The 13,952-nt window shown below is 57.5% G+C and overlaps 1 protein-coding gene across 3 annotated transcripts; it reads right to left on the minus strand.

The window, feature by feature from the left end:
* Positions 1-3,968: 3,968 nt before the first annotated feature.
* MYADM (myeloid associated differentiation marker) lies at positions 3,969-13,699 on the minus strand. Of its 3 annotated transcripts, none has more exons than XM_012474654.2 (3): positions 13,681-13,699; positions 9,978-10,059; positions 3,969-6,789 (listed from the first exon to the last, which is right to left on the minus strand). In XM_012474654.2, the coding sequence occupies exon 3, from the start codon at positions 6,785-6,787 to the stop codon at positions 5,819-5,821; it is 969 nt and encodes a 322-aa protein (XP_012330077.1). In that variant the 5' UTR covers positions 6,788-6,789; positions 9,978-10,059; positions 13,681-13,699; the 3' UTR covers positions 3,969-5,818. The 3 variants fall into 3 exon arrangements, with proteins under 3 accessions (XP_012330077.1, XP_012330076.1, XP_012330078.1); XM_012474653.2 differs by lacking the exon at positions 13,681-13,699 and adding an exon at positions 12,134-12,219; XM_012474655.2 differs by lacking the exon at positions 13,681-13,699 and adding an exon at positions 11,924-12,066.
* Positions 13,700-13,952: the final 253 nt, after the last annotated feature.

Genomic DNA, 13,952 nt, shown 5'->3' on the forward strand with positions numbered 1-13,952 from the left:
GGGAGCCCCGGGTGGGGGGAGGCGTTGCCAGGACGACCGAGAGGGCGGGGTTTCGGCTTAAAGGCGCTCCCCTCCTGGAGACTCGGGACAAATGTCCTCCCTCCCCGCCCCCCAACACGTGCACACACCCACTCCCGGGGTTGGCTGGAGGGAGGGGCATCCTCTTAGCCTGGCTCCCCCACACCCTGCAATCTGTCATCCTGCCCCGTGTTCCTCCCCCACTAGGGTGCCTCGTGCGTCCTGTGGGCGCCCTGGGGTCCCTGTGTCTGACCCTGCCCCTCTCCTTCCATCAACAAACTTTATGTCCAGGGCTAGGAATCCAGCGGTGGACAGAGAGGCTGCTGGGGTCCTCACTTTCTCTGATGCTACCCGAGTCTTTATTTCTCCCCCGGCCTCTCCATTCTTTGTATGGCTGTCTCTGCCTGGGAGTGTCTTTCTTGTGACCTCTGTTCCTCCTCTCCCTCTATTCCCAGATCGAGCTTTCTCCATGTGTCTCTGTTTCTGCCTCTCGGAGGATGTTTTCTTTTCCCTATCTCAGAGAAATGCTGTTTCTATTTCTCTTTCTCTATTTCCTTTGCGGTGTGTTTCCATCTGTATCTGTCGCCATCTCTGGGTCTTGGTGTCTCGGCCCTTCTTGGGGTCTTGGTCTGTCTCACTGTGAAATCAGTCTGCCTCTGTCTCTCCCTCTATGTCTGATAAATTCTTCCGCCTCTGTCTCCCTGAGTCTGTCCCTTTCCCTGTCTGTATTTGTCTCTCTGGCTCTGTGAATCCCTGTCTCTCCCTCCCTCTGCCTCTTGATCTCTTTGGGAGTCTGTCTCTGTCTCCCTCTCTGGGGGTGGCTCCTAGACGCTTGGCCCTGTCTCTCCCTCTCTCTCCTCACCTCCACCCCTGTCCTTATAAATGCTTTTGTCTGTGTCTCTCTCCCTTTCTCTGGCTCTGCAACTCTATCTCTGTTTTTGTTTGTCTCTTCCTGTATCTCTCTGGTTCCATCTATTTCTCTGTGCTTGTCCTTCTCTGGCTCTGTCAATCTCTCTCCCTGTCACTAGGGGGGTGTCTTTCTCCCTCCTCTCTTCTCTGTCTATCTCTGTCTCTGACCCGATCTCTATTTGTCTCTGTGGCTCTCTGAATCTCTTTTTGTCTCTGGGGGTCTCCCCATCCCTCTGTGTCTGTGATTCATTCTCTCTGTGTCTCTGGCTCTATGAATCTCTATGTGTCTCTGACTCTGAATCTCTCTGTGTCTCTGGCTCTATGTCTGTCTCTCTATGTCTCTCTCACTCTCTGGCTCTATGAATCTCTGTGTTTCTCTGACTGTCCAAATCTCTCTGTGTCTCTGGCTCTCTGAATCTCTCTGTTTGTCTCTTTGGCTCCGTGAATCTCTGTTTATGATTCAGGATCTATGAATCTCTCTGTTTCTCTGGCTCTGGCTCTATGACTCTCTGTCGAGGGTCTCTAGATAGAGACTTCCCTCCCTGTGTCTCCCTCCTCTCTTTTCTGGGTCTCTGCCCTCTGTCCCCCTTCTCTGACCCACTCTACGTGTCTCTCTGGCACTGTGAATCTCTTTGTCTCTGAGGTCTCTCCCTCCCTCTGAGTGTCTCTGTAATTCAATCCCTGTCACCCGCTCTCTAGGTCTCGCAGGCTCCGGCATCCTCTTTGTGCGCCCCCTCTCAGGAAGGGGGGTCTCTCCGAGGGGCGGCGCGGTCTGTCTCTTCCGGCCTCCCCACTCCTTGGTCGCTCTCCCTGCGTCCCCGCCTCTCTCTTGTCGGGCTCTGAGCCTCCCCAGCTCGAGAACGCTTCCCAGTCCCCGCTCCCGGGAGACCCGCTCTGTTGCCAGGGGCAACCACGGCCCGCCCGGGCTGCGGGGCGCAGTGCATTTTGGGACTTGTAGTCCGAGCCTGCGGACCAGCCACTCTCGGGACGCTGCCGAGAACTCCGTCTCCCGGCGTGCCCGGCGAGGCTGGGCGGGACGCTGCGGCTGCGCCTGGGGGGACTCTGGACGCCCAGCACACCTTCTGTGGGACTTTTTAGGGGTCCGGGTCGGGTTTCCGGGGATTCCCAAAGCCGAAGGGAAAGTGGGGGAATCCGAGTCCTCTTGTAACCACTCTCTACCCAAATGTGGAGTCCACTGGCCTTCCAGCCACTTCCAGGTGACCTAGGGCGAAGGATAGAGGTCGGGGATAGCCCCGAAAACCGACCTGGGAATCCCATCGCGTTCTAGTCCAGTGTCCTTGGGTACTTCCCCGAGTTAACCACCGTATCACCCCAGAGTTCTATAGCTGTTCTCTTGGGTGCCTTCTAGAAGGGATTCAGGCATGGGATGGGAGAGAGGAGGGTGGGCGAGGCGTCCTTTGAGAAGACAGCGACGGGGTGGGTTGACGCTCAAGAGCAGACGCTGCAGAAATGTAAAGGAGGGCTTTCCTCACTCAACGAGAGTGTGTGCCCCAGCTGGCCCTTCCCTCTCCCCTTCCAGGGAAACCCTTCCCTCCGTTGCGGTATCTCTACCCAATTGCTTCTGCGGATGTAGATGCAGAAAGGGGTTGTGTGATCCTAGATTTTTCTTTAAAACTTTTTTTTTGTTTGAAATAGAGACAAGGTCTTGCTATGTTGCCCAGCCTGGCCTCAAACTCCTGGGCTTAAGTGACCCTCCCGCCTTGGCCTCCCAGTGTTGGGACTACAGGCACGAGCGTCCGCACCGGCTGATCCTGGAATTTTGTAGGGCTTATCTACGTTTGTGTATTTGTGTTTCTTCTGAAGTTGGTGAAACGGACAAGATGACCTTCTGTGGGACAGAGATTCATCGCAGTAGTTCATCTGATCTTTATGAAGGTCTTCTGTTGACCAGGTGTACTCAGGGGCTTAGATTGGAGGGTAAGAGGGAAGCTGATAGGGGAATGTAGGCGGGATCAGATCTTGAAGGCCTTGAAGGCCAGATCCAGGGGCTTTGATAGTGCCTACAGAACACGTGGCATGGTCTACAAGACTTCAGCAGGGAAGGGCAGGATCAGATCTGCAGGTAGGAAGAATCCCTCTGGGACCAGGGTGCGATGGTAGAGGCGGCTGCTGGGGCAATAGCTCAGGTGAAACAAAATGGAATATGAGGCTGGGTGTGGTGGCTTGCCCCTGTAATCCAGCACTTCGGGAAGCTGAGGTGGGTGGATCACCTGAGGTCAGGAGTTCCAAAGTAGCCTGGCCAACGTGGTGAAACCTCGTCTCTACTAAAAATACAAAAAAAAATTAGCTGGGCATGGTGGTGCATGCCTGTAATGCCAGCTACTTGGGAAGCTGAAGTAGGAGAATTGCTTGAACTTGGGAGGTGGAGGTTGCAGTGGGCTGAGATTGCACCGTTGCACTCCAGCCTGGGCAACAAGAGTGAAACTCCATCTCGGGAGGAAAAAAAATGGAAATTTAAGCTGGGCTAGGAACCTGGAGAAGAGGGTAGTAGAAATGGTATTTAGGAGGTAGAATAGTGTTTGATGAGGAACTAGGAGATGGGGGAAGGTAAGACCAAGGGCTTGGTTCTCAGCCCTGAGAATGGGGAGCCTGGGAGGAAGAGGTGATGGGGAGGAAAACTCCTTCACTCAAATTGGGATATTGTATTTGTGAGGTGCTCAGGGCACTGACTCCGAGGAGGGAGAAATCTAGTTCATTTCTCTCCCACCCAACCCTCCTGGTTTGAGTAAGTCATTTAGAAGACCCACACTCAGCTAGGATCTTCTGATGAGGCCAAGGTTATCTTGGCCCCAACCCCATTCTCCCACTAGACCCAAAAATCTGGCCCTTGCCCCTCTCCAAAAGACCTCCCCATTTATTTAATTTTTTGGTAGAGACAGAAGACAGAATTTCACCATGTTGGCCAGGCTAGTCTCAAACTCCTGGCCTCAAGTGATCCGCCCACCTCGGCCTCCCAAATTGGTGGGATTACAGGCAAGAGCCACCATGCCCAGCAGCCCTCCCAGTTAATAAAGCACAAGTCCTTCTTTTATCTTTATATTGACATTTAAAGAAAAAGAACGTGATGGATATGGGAATGGGGGAAGGAACCAGGCTTCTATGAGTAACAGCAAGAGGTGATGAGAACCAAAAGCTCCAGGGAATTAAAAAAAATAAAATATATATTTATACATTTATATATATATATATATCATGTTATGCATGTGAGTCCCAAACAAGCAGGAAGCAGCAGCAGGAAGCAACTAGCACACAGAAACACCCGTGTGTGTGCACCACACATTCAAGCAAAGCCATCCCTCCAGCTAGGACAGGCGCAAGCCCCACCCTCCCACCCACCGTCAAAAGACAACAGCTGAAAATAAACTTGCCTGTTTAAGGACCACTCAGTAATGTTTGCCCTTATGACCAGGAAAAAGAAAAGAACAAAACAAAACAAAACCAGTAAGGCTGATCTTGCCTTGAAGGCAGGCAGTGGCCATTTTCTTCTCCTCTCTGCCAAAGCAGGACACATTATTTTTAACACAGAGGGTCACATCACTGTCCCTCACAAATACTTCAGACAGTTGTCTTCAACATCCTGTGGTTCTTTGTCTAACTCCTTTTTTTTGAGACACAGTTTTGCTCTGTCACCCAGGCTGGACTACAGTGGTGCCATCTCGACTTACTGCAACTTCCACCTCCTGAGTTCAAGGGATTCTCCTGCCTCAGCCTCCCAAGTAGCTGGGATTACAGGCATGTGCCACCACGCCTGGCTAAGTTTTTGTATTTTTAGTCGAGATGCGGTTTCACCATGTTGGCCAGGCTGGTCTTGAACTCCTGACCTCAGGTGACCACCTGCCTTGGCCTCCCAAAGTGCTGGGATTACGTGCATGAGCCACCATGCCCGGCCCCAACTCTTTTTTTTTGATACCACAGAGAATAGTTGGGATGAAAGGCATCCAGCCCTCGCTTCCTTTAAGATGGCCTCTAGGCAGTGGGTGTTCTGTAAGCCTGGCAAAAATTCTGGAGCCAATCTCTGGCAAGGCTGAGTGCCAGGCGGGGCCTAGGGACCCAGGGTCTGTGCTTAAAGCCTCCCGCCCGTTGGAAATTACCTTCAGATATATATATATACTTAATTTAAAGGGGAGGTGCACTGCACACCCTCCTCCACTAGGAGAAAGGGGGCCCAATCCCCAGCTACCAACCCCCCGCCCCCCAAACACACACAAACACTCACACACACGTACACACTAAGGCACAGCAGGGCGGGCAGGCATGCTTTGGCAATGGGGCCCCTTGGGGGGCTGTGGCATGGACGGCTGCAAGGGGTGTGGATGTGTGGAGCTCAGCACCTTTGGAGGTGGGTGGGGGCAGGGAGAGAAAGAAGTCCCAGGGCTCCCAAGGACACAGGAGAAGGTGGCTGGGAAACAGATGAGAAAGCCAACAGGAAACCCGGCAAAGAGATGAGAAAAAAAAAAAGAGTGGAAAAGAGAAACAGGCTGGGCGCGGCGGCTCATGCCTGTCCTGCCAGCTGCTTGGCTGAGGCAGGAGAACTGCTTGAACCCAGGAGGTGGAGGTTGCAGTGAGCGGAGATCGTGCCACTGCGCTCCAGCCTGGGCCACAGAGTGAGACTCTGTCTTAAAAAAAAAGAAAGAAAAGAAAAAGAGAAACATCTCAGGGATCAAACAGGATGTGGGCAGCAGAACGACTGCGGAAGGAAACAGTGAGAGGAAAGGGAAGAAGATGCATCCAAGAACCACTTAAGAGTTTGATGAACTGGGAGGGAAAGAAAAAGGTGGCAGGGAGGGGACACTGATCCTCAATAAAGAAAACTCGGGCAAGAAGAACGAAGAGGTTTGGAGAGAGAACGGGAGCCTCTTGGGAGAGAGTCTTAGACCTTGACAAAAACCAGGTGGGCAGAGTACACCAGGTCGGCCACATACGCCAGTAGGTTGATGGCCGTCAGGATGGCCACAGCCAGCCGGCGGTCCCAGTCACACACGTAGTAGGTGTGTTGGCGGCCGCAGCTCACATCTCTCGCACGCCGGGGTTGGCCGCCATACTTCTCATCGAACTGGTAGAGTGGCCAGAGGACGAGGGCAGTGGCGTAGAGGAGGACAGACAGCAAGGCCAGCCCCGACAGGAAACTGGGGAAGGGGATGGGTAGCACGTTGGTGCACTCTCCCAGGTTCAGCAGGATGGCGACGGCCGCCAGGATGAAGCAGATGGCGTAGACCGCCACGCACCACTCCAGGGCAGGTTGGTGCTGGTACAGGTGGGCGCTGCTGATGAAGACGAAGATGATACAGGCCACGAAGGTCTCCAGCACCTTCAGCAGCCCCGGCACGGTGGCCATGTAGCCTGTGATCTCGCCGGGCCGTGCCCGGGTCCAGGCCACTTCGGTGGCATAAGCCACGCAGGCGACGCAGGAGAAGAAGGTGGCGGCGATGGCGTGGTCCCGGGAACGGCCATGGGACATGAACTGGACATAGGTGGTGGGGTAGATGATGGAGGCTGAGAGGCAGAAGAGGGCCGCGTAGCAGGCGAAGGTGATGGGAAAGTTGCGCCAAGACAGGGGGAAGCGGGCCTGGAGCCCACACAGCTCCACGATGAGGATGATCAGAGTCACGGAGAAGCAGAAGCACCAGGTGAACATGGACCAGTTACCCATGAACCCTGTCCAGGCGCCCACGCTGGCCACCAGAGAGAAGGCCACGCAGGTGGACACCAGCTGCAGCAGGCGAAGGAGACCCAGGGGCTGGGTCAGGGCTCGAGGGGACCCCACGATGGTGGGGGACCCCAGGCCCGAGGACGTCGTCATGGTGGTCGTGACAGTTGTGCGGGTAACCGTCACTGGCATGGCTGCGAGAAGGGGGAAAGACAGTGTCCTTATAAGGTGACAAACATAAGAATCCAGGTCCCCTAGCAGTTGCCTACCCCAGGGAGAAATTAATATGAGCTCTAGTTAGGGAGTTCCCAAGATGTGGGGCTTTGGGTTGTCTTTTTTTTCTTCTCGAAGGAGTTTCGCTCGTTGCCCAGGCTGGCGCGATCTCGGCTCACTGCAACCCCCGCCTCTCGGATTCAAGTGATTCTCCTGCCTCAGCCTGCTGAGTAGCTGGGATTACAGGTGCCCGCCACCATGCCCGGCAATATTTTGTATTTTTAGTAGAGACGGGGTTTCACTATGTTTGCCAGGCTGGTCTCAAACTCCTGAGCTCAGGCGATCCACCCGCCTCGGCCTCCCAAAGTGCTGGGATTATAGGTGTGAGCCCCCACACCCAGTTTGTTTGTTTTTGAGACAGAGTCTCCCAGGCTGTAGTGCACTGGCACAATCTTGGCTCACCGCAGCCTCTGCTGCTCAGGTTCAAGCGATTCTCCTGCCTCAGCCTCCGAGCAGCTGGAATTACAGGCACATGCCATCACACTCGACTAATTTTTATTTTTAGTAGAAACAGGGTTTTACCAGGTTGGCCAAGCTAGTCTTGAACTCCCGACCTCAGGTGATCTGCCAGCCTCGGCCTCCCAAAGTGCTGGGATTACAGGTGTGAGTCACTGAGCCCAGCCTTGAGTTTTCAAATGGGGACGGTCCTGGGCAAAGAGGGATGAGCCTCTGGTTCTAGGCTCTCTCCTCCCCTCCCCGTATCAGAACTCAGGAGTCTAGGCCCCTATTTTTCTCCTTCCCAAGAGACTCTTCTCTCTTTCGGGACCTAACTATTGTAGAACTACATTTTTTGCTTCCCACTCCAGATACTGTGCTTCCCTCTTTCTCTCATTCCCCCAGGGACTCAGTAACTCGGCCATTTAACACTCTGTAGCCTACCGCACCATCCCTCTGGCCAGGCATGGGTGTGGCTCATGCCTGTAATCCCAGCACTCTCGGAGGCTGAGGCAGGAGGATTGCTTGAGCTCAGCAGTTTGAGACCAGCCTGGGCAATCTTGGGAGACCTCATTTACAAAAAAAAAAAAAAAATTAAAAATTAAAAATTAAAAATTAGCTGGGCATGGTCGGTGGTGTGTGTGTGTGGTCTCAGCTGCCTGGGAGGCTGAGGTGGGAGGATTGCGTGAGCCTGGGAAGTTGAGGCTGCAGTGAGCTGTGATCACACCACTGCACTCCAGTCTGGGAGACAGAGTGAGACCCTGACTCAAAAAAAAACTTTTTTAATTACAAATAGGCCGGATGCATTGGCTCACACCTGTAATCCCAGCACTTTGGGAGGCCAAGGTGGCTGATCACTTGAGGTCAGGAGTTCGAGACCAGCCTGGCCAACGTGGCAAAACCCCATTTCTACTAAAAATGCAAAAGTTAGCCAGGCGTGGTGGTGGGCACTTGTACTCCCAGCTACTCGGGAGACAGGCAGAAGAATCACTTGAATCTGGGAGGCAGAGGTTGCAGAGAGCCGAGATCACGCCACTGCACTCCAGCCTGGGCGACAGAACCAGATTCCTTCTCAAAAAATAAAATAAAATAAAAATAAAAAATAAAGCATCCTCCTTCTGCCTTCTGCCACAACCCAAGTGTCAGGACAAAAGGCTTGTCTTCCACAGGCTCTGAAAACCCCACCTCTCAACTTTCTCTGAGTATTCAGTTCTGCACCAGAGACCCTGACCCTGTGAGCAAACTTCCTTCTTCCATATAACGGTGACCTAGACGGCTCCACCCTCTAAACAGCCCAACCTCCCAGGCTTCACTTAGGGACCCACATCTAATCAGATCTCCCGACCTCCCAATAAAGGATCTCTTCTTAGAGAGATCCCAGCTGTGGACAACCAAGGGATCCCTCCCTTCTGGCAAGGAGCCTAAACTCTCCGCGGCCCCCTCCTCTCCCTACCCCCAACTCAGAGATCAGGAACCTTCACTCTCCGTCTAACTCCCACCTGAGGTTTATGTCTGGAGTACTGCAACCCAAAAAAGCTTCGTTTCAGCCTCCCCCTCCCCAGTCCCGCAGAGTCCATCCACCTCCACCTTCTCCCCCAAAACCCAGCCAGCTGACCCCACAGCTTCTGGGAAACTCAGCTCCCAGATCCCCAACTGTCCAGTAGGAACCCCAGGCCCTTCCCCTGAACTCTCTAGGCCCACGGTCCTGTTTTTTATTTTATTTTAGAGACAGAGTTGCTCTACTGCCCAGGCTGGAGTGCAATGGCGCGATCTCGGCTCACTGCAGCCTCTGCCTCCTGGACTCAAGTGATCTGCCTCGGCCTCCCGAGTAGCTGGGATTGCAGGTGCCCGCCACGACGCCTGGCTAATGTTTGTATTTTTAGTAGAGATGGGGTTTTATCATGTTGGCCAGGCTGGTCTCAAACTCCTGATCTCAAGTGATCCACCCACCTCGGCCTCCCAAAGTGCTGGGATTACAGGCCTGAGTTACCACCCCCGGCCCTCACCATTCTGTTAGAAGGGGTCAGACCTCTGGCCCTGGGCCCTCAGCCTGAAGCATCCCAGATGCCCCAGACTCCAGGAAACCAACTTCCTTCTTTTGTCTTTGGGAAACCTACAGCTTTCACCTCCTTGTCCGATGACCCCCAGGAATCAAGTGCTGGTCTCTCAGAAACCAGGTGCCCAGTTCTCTCTTCAGGCTGGAAACTTTATCTCTCAGCCAAACCACTAAACCAGAGGCCTCTCTCAGCCACAGGGAAGTGACTTCCTCCTTTCAGCGTTGCAGCGCAGAGGCCTAACCTCTTCCCCCTGTCCCAGGACAGCAGCTCCCTCAGGCCAGAAAGCCGGGGCAACTCACTTCTTCCTTAGACACCTCAGTGTCTGGAGCCAATTCCTTGGAGCTCAAGCTTCCCGATCCTTCTCCCAGGATCTAGGAGTCCAGGCCCCAGCCCCTCCTCCCGCAGACCGGGGAGTCCAGGCCCCAGCCCCACCTCCCTCGGACCCGGGAGTCCAGGCCCCCAGCCCCTCCTCCCTCGGACCCGAGAGTCCAGGCCCCCAGCCCCTCCTCCCTCGGACCCGGGAGTCCAGGCCCCCAGCCCCTCCTCCCTCGGACCCGAGTCCAGGTCCGAGCCCCTCCTCCCTCGGACCCGGGAGTCCCGGCCCGTAGCCCACTCACCAGCGGTCTTGGCAGAAGAACCCACGGAGAAATATCTGGTGGTGGAGACGGATTAAGCTCCACACACTTTGAACAGGAGCACCTGAGGAGGAGGGAGGCCGTTAGCGTCCGTTTGCGTTGCTCCGCCCTCCGTCCCGGGAGCCGCGCCCCGCGAGGACAGGAACGTGGCGCGCGGCCCCGCAGGGCCCGGCCGTGACCCCGGGGAAGCCCCGCCCCCTCTTTCCTCCGGCTCGGTAAACTGCGTGGGCTGCGGCGGGTGGAACCCAGCCAAAGTGCACGCCCCGCGGGCGGGCGTGGGCGCGAGTGTGAGCGTAACCCTGCGAGCACGGGGGTGCGGGCGGCGGAGGGGTGGGCCCTGGGCGGCGGCTGCCGGGACGGGCGGCCCGGCCAGACCCGGCGTCTCCGCGCCTTATAAGGGCCTGGAGTCGGCTCAGGCGTCTGGAACGTGTCGGGGACCTGGAGGCGGCGCCCGGACCCCCGCCCGCCTCCGGGGCTGCCCGCCCTCTCCCGATTTCCGGCGGTGGGGGTCCCCGACTCCCAGGTCCCAGGAGGGGAGTGTTGGAGGCCCCCATTTCTGGATCCCTATAAAGAGGGCTGAGACCCCCCCAGAGCATCCCTAAGACCGGAGCGGGCGGGGACCCGGGCCTCTGAGGGGCTCAGGCTCCAGGCTGGAAACTGCACGCGGTGCTGGGGTCAGGCCCGAGGCCGGCCACGCCTCCCACGGGCTCCCTGAACCCCTGTCGGGGCCTGCGGGAGCCCCGGGGAGGCGCCACCCCGAGCCAGACGCCGCCCGCCCCCACGCCCCTGCAGGACCCCCGAAGAAGGAAGTAGGGACTGGCCCAGCGTCCCGCCCTCTGGAAGGCGGGCACTGCCCCGCCCCAAGCAAGAGGAGAAAGAGCGAGGGCGTCATTCAGTCCCCCGCGCTGGGTGGGCGCGCCGGGGAGGGGGCGCCATGGGGACCGGGCCACCCCGCCCTTAGGGCTCCTGCAGTCGCCTGAAGTCAGAGCTCAGGAATGCGCCGCCGGAGCGTAGAGGGTGAGGAAACACCCCTCCAGGCCTCCTGGCAGAGCACGGGGCTCCCCGGGCCCTCAGTGTCCTCCCTCCTCCGCTCCAGACGCCACACCCATCGCTCACGCCCAGAATCGGGCCCCGGAACCCCAGCCTCGGTTCTCAGCACCCAGAGATGCGGGACGCAGCCCTGTCATCTCGTTTCTCAGCTCCATCTACACTTTGGGAGCACAGGGCTGGATCTTAACACCCCCTCCCTCGGGCCTTCAGGAGCCCAAAGTTCTCATTCTGTCTGTCCCCTGGATGCGGAGGGGTCAGCAATTCTGAATTCTTTACATTCTCATTCCCAAACCCAGGACACCTAACCCCAAGCTCTTCCCCTCCTAAAGGATCTCCACGTACCATATTCCAGCCTCCAACTGGGGTACCTACGAGTCCCATCTCTCTACTCCTGCAGACCCAGGAATCCAGACCCCCAGCCCCTCCTCCCTCAGATTCAGGAGTCCAGGCCCCCAGCCCCTCCCCCCTCAGACCCAGGGTCCAGGCCCCCAGCCCCTCCTCCCTCAGACTCAGGAGTCCAGGCCCCCAGCCCATCCACCCTCAGACCTAGGAGTCCAGGACCCCAGCCCCTCCACCCTCAGACCTAGGCGTCCAGGACCCCAGCCCCTCCACCCTCGGACCCAGGAGTCCAGGACCCCAAGCCCTCCTCCCTCGGACCCAAGAGTCCAGGACCCCAGCCCCTCCACCCTCGGACCCAGGAGTCCAGGACCCCAGCCCCTCCTCCCGCGGACCCAGGAGCCCAGGCCCCCAGCCCCTCCTCCCTCGGACCCAGGGGTCCAGGCCCCCAGCCCCTCCTCCCTCGGACCCAGGAGCCCAGGCCCCAGCCCCTCCTCCCTCGGGCCCAGGAACCCAGGCCCCCAGCCCCTTCTTCCTCAGACCCAGTAGTCTAGGTCCCGTTCCTCCTCCTTCCAGACGTATGACCTGCAGAGTCCATGTCCTCAAGCCCTCTCGTCTGCAGAACCCCAGGAATCCTAACCCAGCCCCAGTCTCTCCAGGGACCCAGACATTCTGAGACCCAGCCCATTCCTCCCTCTGGCCATAAAAACCTAGACTGTTGCGTCCGCCCTCTGGGGTCCCCACAACCTCACCTCCGGCAGCCAGGGGCGACTGCGGCTGAAGCAAAGACGACAGCTGCAGCTGGAAGGGTCTGTGCTCTGGGTGGGGTTGGCGGCCAAGGGAGCGAGCGCGGGCGGGCCGAGGGTGGGGCCGGGGCAGGGCGCAGCTCCAGGCTAGGGCGGTGGACAGGGGACTTCCCTGAGACTGGGCTATCCCAGCCCCGCCCCGAGGCGGGGCCAAGAGAAGGCCACGCCCCTCACGGGGAAAAATGTAACGCGGAGCTCCCGCCCTACCCCAGAGAGCCGAGAGGAGGGCTGAGGTCACCGTTGCCTTGGTGACAAAACAGGAAGACACAACAGCTGGCGGCGTGGGGACTCCTGGGGGCTGCCCTCCTCGACACAGCCCTGGAGGAGTCTCCAGGGTAGGCAAGGAAGGACCGTTACCATAGGAACCCGCATGTTTAGGGTTTGTTTAGAACGGAGCCCCCCAGCTCAGGTCCCCACCCCCGTCACTCAATTCTCCCGCTCCTTTCCTGCCCCCTCCTTCCTGGTCTGTTCCGCCTCCACCCCTGCCTTGCTGGATGAAACCTTGGACACCTGGTCTCAGCGGATTGGGGGAACAGGCTCCTCAGTTTAAGGGGGTTTGTGGGCTAGGATCTCTGTCTCCTGGAGCCCTGAGGGAGAGCAGAATTGAGAGCAATATTCCTGGGCTTTAGGTGGTTCTGGGTTACGATACCTGCTTGCTGGGTCCCCCCAAAAAACAGAGGCTAGATTCCTGTATTTAAGGATCTTGAAAGGGCAGCAAAATGCTCCCCTAGTTGCCATTGGCACCGGGCCCCGCGGGGTAAGGGATTCGGGCTGGACGCAGGTCTCAGATATCACAGTGAATAGGGGTGGGGTGTTTTGGGGACAAAATTCCTGGGAGCAAACGCGGTAGGAGTTGAGGGCTCGGACTCCGGGGCTGCACAGGACTCCTAGGCTGAGGCCCAGAATCTTGGCTCAAAAGAACAATCAGGCCGCGGCGCGGTGGCTCACGCCTGTAATTCCAGCACTTTGGGAGGCTGAGGAGGGAGGATCCCTTGAGCCCAGAAGTTCGAGACCAGCCTGGGCAACATAGGGAGCGCCTGCTCTATTAAAAATAATAATAATAATAATAATAATAATAATAATAATAATAATAATAGAACCATCAAAGCTCAGGCTTTTCGGTTTTCAGAGCAGAAGTTGCAGGCCGAGCCGCCTGGGTCTGGAAGGCAGATATTTTTGGCCTACATTCCTGACTTCTGGATGGAGGGAGGGACTCAGAATTTTAATGAGGATGGGGCTGTAGCTGGGGCTAGGGCTGTGGATTCCCAGATCCTGCAAGAGGGGAAGGGATCCAAGGGGCTGGTGGGCCCGGAGCCCCAGGCCAGGGCAGGGCTGCCGGGAGCGTCTTTTAAAGGCGGCTCTGCGGCCCTGAACGGGCTGCCAGAGCCAAAAGAAAAAGAGGGAGCTGAAAGGTCGGGATGTCAGGCCCCCGGGGAGGTGCAGAGTGGGGACCCGGGACGCCTGAGTCCCTCCCTTTGGCCGCGCTCACTCACCACGCTCTGCAGTCGTCCCGGGAGCGGCCTGGCTGGCGGCGGCCGCTGGGCGGGGCCTGGTGGCGGCTGCGGATGCTCAGCGACGCTGAGCTAACGGGGCGCGTCTGGCTCTGGCGCTGCCGCCGCTGGGCACCTTCCAGGCCGCCAACTGAGGAGGCTTTGAGGCCGAGCCCAGGGGTGGAAGCCGCGCAAGTGGCGAAGGGAGCGGTCGGATGGGGTCCGGGCGCTGGGGATCCGCGTCTGCGTGCGCTACGGAGCGGGGAGGGGCCGGA

Source organism: Aotus nancymaae, unplaced genomic scaffold (genome assembly GCF_030222135.1).
Source record: "Aotus nancymaae isolate 86718 unplaced genomic scaffold, 86718_ANA_hifiasm-v0.15.2.pri h1tg000028l, whole genome shotgun sequence".
NCBI classification, from domain to species: Eukaryota; Metazoa; Chordata; class Mammalia; order Primates; family Aotidae; genus Aotus; species Aotus nancymaae.

Excerpts from the sequence above, each read along its gene's own strand:
- MYADM (XM_012474654.2), bottom strand. The coding sequence starts at position 6,787 with ATGCCAGTGACGGTTACCCGCACAACTGTCACGACCACCATGACGACG.